The sequence below is a fragment of the Mugil cephalus genome, chromosome 3, assembly GCF_022458985.1.
Source record: "Mugil cephalus isolate CIBA_MC_2020 chromosome 3, CIBA_Mcephalus_1.1, whole genome shotgun sequence".
NCBI lineage: Eukaryota > Metazoa > Chordata > Actinopteri > Mugiliformes > Mugilidae > Mugil > Mugil cephalus.
The window spans coordinates 30,185,506-30,195,430 of record NC_061772.1 but is presented as its reverse complement, the minus strand read 5'-3'; the positions used below and the strand labels follow the sequence as shown (position 1 = coordinate 30,195,430).

Below are 9,925 nucleotides of genomic sequence, written 5' to 3'. Positions count from 1 at the left end.
TTTCCAGTTTACTGCAGCTAAAGAGGCAGACATTTCTTTGGGATTTGGGTTGAAGTAAAATTGAAGTAAAACGGTGAATATCTTTCATTTGGCCGATTGTCTGACACAACTCCCAAGAAATAGAAACGTTGTCTCATGTGTGCCACCAGTGTATTTACTGTCTTGGTTTTCTAAGGTTCTTATGAATTATTACACATACAACTGTTATTTGATATTGATTTATGAACTGATTTGAGTGGGGCTGTCGTTAAAGAGACTTGCTGATACTTTGAATCCCAGAGTTTTTTAAATGCTGCAGACACAAAATAAAAACAAATTCACAGCCCAGTTAATACAGTATGAGTTACTTTTGAATACATGCCCAGTATCACGAGGAATCAATGAGGAAGTGAAATTGAACTATAATTTTTTTTTTTTTTTTTTGCAAATCTTGTCTCTTGGAGTCCTTGTGGTTATTAATATTCAGCATGGTGAGCTATTTCACTTCACTTTATGTCAGTGGTGAGAACACATTGGTTGGCTGTTTATGTTGAAGCACAGAGCAGAAGCAGAGACCAGACTCTCCTGCACCCAGCTGTGTGACCATGAAGAGTGACTGGTCAATGATGAAACATGTGAACTTTAAATATTGACAAACAGATGATTAAAAGGCTGAAATAAAAAGGTTGTTGCTTCGTCGTGTCTTTCAAACTAACTTCTAATTTAGCAAAACATCCAGATCCGTCAGTGTCTTGCTCATGGACGCATCAGCATGTTAAATACATTCAAGCCACTGAACTGCTCATCTTTAGACTTTAAAATAATACTAATTACTCACTCTACCAGTCAAGTCTCCAGTTGTTATTTAATACAGTACAAATTCTGCTATGCATTATGTGGCAACACGAGGGATAATTTACTCAGTTATGTCTCAAAACTCTTTTCTCTTTTGTATCCTGCCGACAACGCCAAGTTTGTGGCAACACGAGGGATAACTTACTCAGTTATGTCTCAAAACTCTTTTCTCTTTTGTATACAACCGACAACGCCACCTTGGGTTAGGGCCCAAGGACCCGTATTAAAGGTCAATTACCAACTATTACAAAAGGACACAGGTTCGTTCAATCAGGGAGAATAGGAGACGGAGTTCAATTATCACATACAAAAACTTTATTTTGGCACTCTAAAATAAACAAGGCATGGGACAAAATGAAAATAATAAAAAACGGAGCCAACTGAGAAAAAGGATACGAGCTGGGGCTTACCGGCTGGAGGAGGAACCAACATGGGGAGTGACGTCCACAATAAAAATGAAAAGGGGGGCACCCCACTCACACAACCAAAAAAAAACGTGAGGAGCGCACAAAATAAGCAGGGACCACCACACACACAGGGGACCAACACCACCCGGGGAAGAACCACCACCACCGTCCACCTCCAGCTCTAGGGAAAATAAAGCACAGTCAACAGGGCTCACAATTAAAGGAAAACAAACAATATCCCATAATATAAACGAATTAAAGAATAATCAATTAATACACTAAGGAATAATACAATTAGATTAATCAAAAATCAAATTAACAAACAGATTAAAAAGTCTCTGGCTAGAGATATCTACTCAACAGTAATCGTAACTAATCCATTTCTGACAAGTAACTGAGGGCTGAAATTAAGAAGTTTTCCCCCAAATAGAACATAAATAATTACAATAAACTCCCAAAATGACACCTTACTCAAGCAAAGCAAACCACTTAACCAAAAAATAAATAACCACAATAAACTTTACTATTAATCAGAAAAAGAAACAAAATATAAATAAATGAACAAACAAAATTACACCACACCTTGAGAATTGCATTTAAAACGCACACACACGTAAGCACTCACGCACACACTCACGCACACACACACACACACACTCACGCACACACACACACACACACACACACACTCTAAACTAGGGGCTGAGGGTCCGGACTGGGCTCGTAATGTCCAGCACAAGCGGTAGCCACACACCCACGAACGCGCACCGCCACACGTGCAATAGCAGCAGAAAACCCGGGCCAGCAGCGCGAAGCAGGTCGACCCAAAACGGCCGTCAAGAACCCGAAGTCAGGAGCAGCGAATTAACAGGAGCAGCGAAGTAGCAGTAGCAAGGTAGCAGTAGCGAAGGGGCGAGGCAGCCGTGGCTAATGAGCCGGAATTATTCAGTACCAGTCTTACTCTGCTTGGCGTCCAAACTACCGGCCTTTTATCCGGTCGGTTTCGGTCTCTACCAAAAAAAAGGGAGAGGGGTGAAGAGGGTCGACGTAGCGGCGGGGGACAGCCACCACAACACCAACAACCAGCACTGTTAGAGGGAGAGGAGTGGAGAAAGGAGGAGGCTCAACACCTGGCCAAGACAATTAGCAGCAGCAGCACACCGCAACTCACCTAAACGCCAGTGATAGCGACCCCAGTGCCCTGCCAGGACCGCGTCAAGGATGCCGGATCTATCGGAAAGGTTATGTTTGAATTAACTGACACTAACAAGTGTGGACTTTTACCGGCATGCTAATGCGTGCCTACCTGTCCGATGCGGTGAGCAGCGGGGACAACCTGGAAGTGGGCGGGCCGACGAGGCAGGAAGCGAGAGGACAGGGGGGAGAAACCTCTCCTACTTTTATCCTCTCTGTGTGACTAATGATTGGCCAGAGAGGGCAGGGTGAACCGGAAGTATTCAAGACAGTGGTGCCTCATACCACTACAATCAGATGAAATATGTTACTCTTTCAAGGAGACTTTTCATTTCTTTAATGTCCAGTGAGTTACTTCTTTAAAAAAAAAAAATAAATTCTAACATCCTCCAGTGTTCAAATTGCTTAAATTCAAAGCAAAAAATATTAGAAATCTATTATTTTACTATTATTTTTAGTTCAATAGGAATTTAAAAAATTTAACACAACTTTGAATTGTGTTGAAGCTTAGAGCAGCAGCAGAGACCAGACTCTCACAGCTGTGTTTCTATGGACAGTGACCACATTGAGGAATTTAAAGCTGAAAACTCAGATGGAGGAAAACCAGAAATGAAAAGGTTGTCATTTAATGAACATGTTTTCTAAAGTCTCTTCTCATTTAGGATCTGCTAAAGGGAGACACATTATTTCCCTACAAACATCCAAAGCCTTGTGAGGTTCAGTGTCTTGCTCAGACACACAGCGACATGTTGTTGTTAAAACTATCAATCTCAATAGATCATAATCATGGATTACTCATCATGTAACTTTGTCTGATACTAAAAAGGGTTTCCATCTGCATTGGCACAAAAATCAGAACGATGAACGATGGCTGAATTTTTTTTTTTAAAACAGTCTTTAGATGCTGTGTGACACAGCAAATCGGGGTTTGACTTGTTCATGTGACTGGTTCCTTGTTTTTACTTTTGGTCTCACTCTGTCAACATTTTGTTCTCTCTCTGGTTTATTTCACGTCGTTACTGTCTGCGTTCATGTTCAATCTCTATGCCTATTATGCGCATCATGTTCTTCATGCAAAGGTACAGTTTTTAGCATTTGAACTTCTATCAATCTCAGATATTTATTCTATTTAATATTTTACTTGGCGACTATAGGCTGTAATCTGTTGATTGAATTTTAAAAGAACTGCCCAGTACTTGACAGTTTTTTTCTACTCAGCTACATTTTAGAGGGTGGCGTATTGTTCTTTGTATCAATCTTTTAGAATTGGGATTTGCCTTAAACAAAAAACTGAATTAAAATGATGACAATATGAATATTTCTTTCTACATATTGTCTGACACAAAATAGAAATGTTGTCTCATGAGTGGCACCAGTATATTTACTTAAGACTTATTATAATACACATAGAAATGTGCAGAGCGACTGTCAGAGCGACTGTAGTTACTACAGAATGTAGCTGCTTGTGTGCTGACGAGGACCAGAGGGTAGGTACACAATACACTGGTTTCAAAATCACTGCATTGGTTAAGAGTTGATTTGATTGCTTTATGAACTGGTTTGAGTTCAGTAGTTATATACACTGGTCATACTGTAGAATCATTTTGTATTGAGTTTTGACTTTGGAATGCATATTTGTGTTCTCCTGTACAGCAATCTTCATGAAATCCTCATTTCTTTATGAGGCTATTTGAGACTTAGGAGTTGATTTTAGGATAAAGGTTACAATTAGGTTAGCGTTAGGCACTTTGCTGAGATGGTTGGGGTTAGGGTAGGGGCTGGGGAAAGTGTTATGTCAATGAATGTCCTCACTAAAGTAGCTGTAAAATAGCTGTGTGTGTGTGTGTGTGTGTGTGTGTGTTCTTGTACAGCTATCTTTCTGAAAACCAGTTTAAGTTTTATACCATCAGATTGAGGACATTTGTGTAAAGTGAGGACATTTTGGCCGGTCTTCAGTTTTTTAGCCTCACTTTTTGGCTGTTTTGAAGGTTAAAACTCTGTTTTAGAGTTAAGGTTACAATTAGGTTATGGTTAGGGTTAGTGTTAGTGTTAGAATTAGGCATTTAGTTGAGATGGTTAGGGTTAGGGTAAGGGGCTAGGGAATGCATTATGCCAATGAGTGTCCTCACAAAGATGGCCATACAAACATGTGTGTGTGTGTGTGTGTGTGTGTGTGTGTGTGTGTGTGTGTGTGTGCATGTCAATACCAGTGCATTTGCACATTGGCTGCAGATATAATGCTGCTTAAAGGTATTTGCATCCCTTAGAATTTTCTGTTTGCGCAAAAAAGCACTTTCCTGGGTCCCAAAAGTAGATAGAATAACATAATCCAATCAATCACATGAAACTGAAATATTAGTCCTGTGTGTTTGTTTTGGATTTCATACCAAAGAGGTACATACCTGCATATATATATATATGTATATGTGCAAGGTGAACATACAATAAGGTGAACATACACATTAACTGCAGCTTTCATTTTCATAAGACATTCCATTAAATCAAGAGTCAGTGTTATGAGAATGTTCATTTTCTTACAGATCAACCAAAAAGTAATACAAATAGAAAGATCTTTTTTTATTGTTTTTATTTCACTATAAAATCACAATATTTATTTTTGTCTTTGTAGCACAGATGAATAAATCCATAGATGTGACCACATCTACAATGGACACTACAGGTAAATTCTCATATACTCAGTACATACTGAAACAACACCCTCAATATTTGTTTTAGTTGTTTAATTATACTGCAGGGAACATACATACCACACACAAAACTAGTACAATACATACATAACAAAGCCATTGTTTGAAGGACTTAGACTTAGACTAACTTTATTGTCATTTTGTATGCCCAAGGTGTATACAGAATGAAATTTTGTTGCATACGGCTCAGGACAATGTAATAAAATTACAAATAAAATAAGACAACATACAATATAAAGTGCAGCAGCAATGTATATGGACAGGATGGCATACATCATAGTGAAAAAATGTTTAACAGTGCAAAATATCAGTGCAGTAAAAAAAAATGAAAGTATGTTCAGAGTTTCAGCAGTGTGGAGCAGAGTCCAATTACGAGTTCAAGGAGCCTCCAGTATCAAGGTGGGAATGGTGTTGAAACTTCTTGGGGACACAAGTCAAGACTGTATTGTCAGGATGCAATTAGTTACATAGTTAGATAGAATTTGAACTTGCCCCTGTCCCAGGTAAAAAATGACATCAGTCTGTATTTGTAGAGCACATCTCATAAATGTAGTAGCACCATTGAATAATTAGTGAAGAATATACAATGCAATGTGCCAAATAAGAAACACAGAAACATGTTATTCAATAAATATTAATTAAATCACATAGTCATTTAGTGCAGTCAAACTGGAGTGTGCATGGAAAATGAAGTCCCATACAAATGTGAACCAATAAAGGGACATTGGATTCTATATTATTGTTAAGTAGTCGTCACTGTGTCATTGAAACCTCAAAGCTTCAATTAGTGATGATCCTGTCACCTGACCCCTGACTCAGTCAAAAGTGCTGAAATTAAGAAATTTACAATAAAATTTTACTGCGGCTTTGCAGTCAGTGGCTAAATATGCATCCAACTGCAATAGTTGCTCTCCAACATCCCCAGAATTACCATTTTTGTTAACTGCTGGAATTTTAAAAACTTGAAGGCTTTAAAACACAAAATAAAGTCATCTATCTTTATTGTTAAAACCTGATTTTGTTCAGTAGGGAATTAGCATTGATTGATATAGATTTTTTCTCTTTCTTTGGGATTTTTTTTGTAGTTGAAAGTCTCAGGTCCAAAAAAATAAAAATTTCTTCAGGCTCCTTCTGAATAATTAGCTAGACATTTCATCAAGTTTAATTATTTACGTTCTAAAGAAATGCATAATTTTTTACACTTTGTAATTATTCTGTCAGTCAGAAAAATCCTGTATGGGTCAGGTGGATTCTCACATGATGTGTAGTTTATTAACAGAGGTCCAGACCAGTCAGTGTCTTTTGAGAAAACAATTGGCGTTTAGATTTTGGTGACAACTGATCCTGCAAAGAGTGCTTGTTGTGCATCAGAGTGATAAGGAAAAGAATGGAAAGAGTGACAGAACAACAGAAATGTTTACATTCTAGTTATATAGAGGTAGTATCAATAATTAACCATTAATATAATTACTGGACAAACTTGCACAATGTGTGTAACCTTCAACTACACTTTGACACTAAAATGGAGTTTTTGACACTGTAGTGTACCTTAATGACTTAATGTGACTGTGGAAATGTACATTCCATAAAAGAAACCTTAACCAGCCTGTTATGTCTTTCTGAAAGTGATCCTCTGTTTTTTCTTTTATAGCCCTTGCAAAGTTTCTCTCCAAAGTTGAACTGGAAAAACTTTATCCCAACAAACTCAGATTACAGTCTCTCTTGGAGATCAGCAAAAGCAGCACATCTGATGAAACTACACAATCAGAGGGAGAAATACCATGGAGGTTTCTCAGAAGCCTTTTTAAAGTCAATGCAGAATGCAGGAACTGTACACAATTATCAAACAATGATGATATGGAAGAAAATGATCTGCTTGATCTGGACCTTTACACAACAGATGACTCTGATAATGATGTTAACCCTCTTGACCTCATAGTAGCTCTCTTCCTTTGTGCGGACAGCTTCTTGCAACAGGAAATGTCTCTCAAAATGTCCATGTGCCAGTTTTCTGTCCCACTGCTGTTGCCTCATGGCAATAAGAGTCAGTGTAGCCTGATGCTTTGGGCTCTGAGAGACATCGTCAAAGAGTGGCGTCCACATGATTTGTCTGAATCAAAAGGTTTTGTTGAAGACAACATTGTTCAAGCAGATCTACCGTTCTATTCCTTTGTGAGGCTGAAAAACTGCAGTTTATCAAAGTCTCAGTTTATGAACCAGATTCTCAGTCGTAGCCAACAGAATCACAATATCTTCATACACAGAGATATGGAAGGAGGAGGAGTTAGAAGAGAAATATCCAATGGACTGGTAGAGGTCTGCTGGTATCTTCCCAGAGGGAGAGAGAATCTAGACATATTTCCAGAGCCTGTCACCTTCGCCAATATGAGAGGAGACATTTGTGAGTCACTTGAACAGTTCAGTTTTCTTCTCCAAGTGTCAACTGTCACCTTTGTGTTCCTGGACAAAGTTGAAGAAAATGAGCTGAAGGTTCTGACTTCTGTTAAAGATATGAAATCTAAACTCTTCCTGGTAGTTAATCAGAAGGACGGGAGTGTTAGAGAAGACATGATGTCAGTCAAGACTGCAGTCGAAAAATTAGGTTTACCCAAGGGCAGTTTAATAATTAAAAAATCCTGTGGCAACGGAGCAGAGTTTTCAAAGAAACTAACCGAAGTCATCAATACATGCCTCTCAGATGTCAAAGCTACAACCAGCATAGAAAATATGATTGAAAAAGCTGTTGAACTTGGTCTGTCTGTGGATGAAAACAAAACTGACCAACAAAACAAAGCAGCCAAAGAGATTATTGATGGCATTGGGGTCAGATCAATTCCACAATACAAGAGTCAGCAACTTCCTCTGCAAGGAGATAAATGGAAAATGTTATCAAACCTCGAAAAGGAGGAGTGTAGACTGAATAAATCTGGTGGCTCAAGTCTGGAAGAGTATAAATCTCACCTACAAGAAGAAAAACAAAAAATTAGGAATGAGCAAAAGAAATACAAACTATCAAAAGGAATGGAGACTTTTATTGATAATTTATCAACAAATGACAAAAGAAAGAGAGACTTTTTCCTCAAGTGGATGAAACTAAAACTTGATACCAATTCAAGAAAAAAACTGTTTGTACTGCGAAATAAATTCAAAGAGCAATGCAAGAAGAAAGATGTGAAACAAATAGCAGAGTTGGATCAAGCTTTGGTGGAGAGTTCTCTAGGTGTAGAACATTACATGAGAGAGATGGGACTGATCTATGAGTTTTTACAAGAACCTCATCATGAAAGATATCATCTCCCTTCTCTGGCTGCTGAACTGTTGTTGGATGGATATCCTTTAGAGCTCTTGGATGGAGATGCTTCCAACATCGCAGAAAGATGGGTGACAGATGTGCTGATGGAGCTTCACAAGAAGGTTGGAGAGAAGAGCAGACTGTTGGTACTGACTGTATTAGGAGTTCAAAGTTCAGGGAAGTCAACACTCCTCAACACCATGTTTGGTGTACAGTTTCCTGTCAGCAGTGGCAGATGTACCAGAGGAGCTTATATGCTGTTCCTCAAAGTTGGAGAGGATTTGAAAAGTGACTTAAACTCTGACTTCATAGTTCTCATTGACACAGAAGGTCTAAAATCTCCTGATATGGCACAACTAGAGGAGAGTTATGAGCATGACAACCAGCTGGCAACCTTTGTAATCGGCCTCAGTGATGTCACCATCATCAACATTGCAATGGAGAACTCAACTGAAATGAAAGATGTCCTGCAAATCACAGCTCATGCATTCTTGAGAATGAAAGAGATTGGTAAAAAACCCATTTGTTATTTTGTACATCAGAATGTTGCAGCAGTTTCAGCTGATTTCAAGTGTCTGACAGAAAGAAAACATCTGTTGGATCAACTCAATGAAATGACACAAATTGCAGCTGAAATGGAAAAGCAACCTTCTATCAAAGCCTTCACTGATGTACTGGACTATGACATAGATAAAAACAACTGGAACATCCCAGGACTCTGGTATGGAACACCTCCAATGGCTCCAGTGAACATAGGTTACAGTGAAGCTGTAGCTGATTTCAAGAAACATCTTCTGGAGACAATGAAAGATGAAAGAAGATCTGAGCCCCCACAGATCCCGGAGTTTCTAGAATGGATGAGAAGTCTCTGGAAAGCAGTCAAATACGAGAACTTCATCTTCAGTTTCAGAAACACTCTTGTGGCTCATGCCTATGACAACCTTTGTAAAGAGTTCAGTGACTGGGAGTGGGAGTTCAGGAAAGAGATTCTCTCCTGGCAGACAGAAGCAGAGGTAGAAATTCTCAATGCTGGAAATGAATCTGAACCTCAACATTTAACTGAACTGGTTGAATCAAGAGAACAGCAAGTTTCAGAAAAAATAGAAGTCCAGCAACAATTAATGAAGCAGAAGGTTGTGGACTACTACAAAAGAAAAAACGTACATGCAAATCTCATAGAAAAATACAAAACTGACTTCATCAACAACGTCAGTTGTCTTGCTAAAGAAATCAAACGTTCAGTTCACAGTAAGCTGGACTATGTCCTTGAGTTAAGAAAAAGCTCAAAAGAAATACAGGACATTCAGAGGAAACACAGAGAAATGATTGAAGAGCACGTAAGGAAATTTGTGACTGGAGAGAAGGAGAAGAAGAAGAAAAAGAAGGAGAAGACGCCGTCCGTTGAACAACTCAAATGTGAGTTTGAGAAGATGTGGACTAAAGCCACAGAAAAGGTGTCAGGTCTACCTGAACAAAATATATCTGAACAA

The 9,925-nt window shown here is 38.6% G+C and overlaps 1 protein-coding gene across 1 annotated transcript; it reads left to right on the top strand.

Annotated features, from left to right (window-relative positions):
* Window positions 1-3,446: 3,446 nt before the first annotated feature.
* Window positions 3,447-9,907, top strand: LOC125005432 (up-regulator of cell proliferation-like; the record flags this gene model as incomplete). The annotated part of the gene is made up of 3 exons (XM_047580784.1): window positions 3,447-3,514; window positions 5,065-5,115; window positions 6,795-9,907. Coding segments are annotated over exons 2-3 (3,159 nt in total), but the record flags the coding sequence as incomplete, so codon positions are not given.
* Window positions 9,908-9,925: the final 18 nt, after the last annotated feature.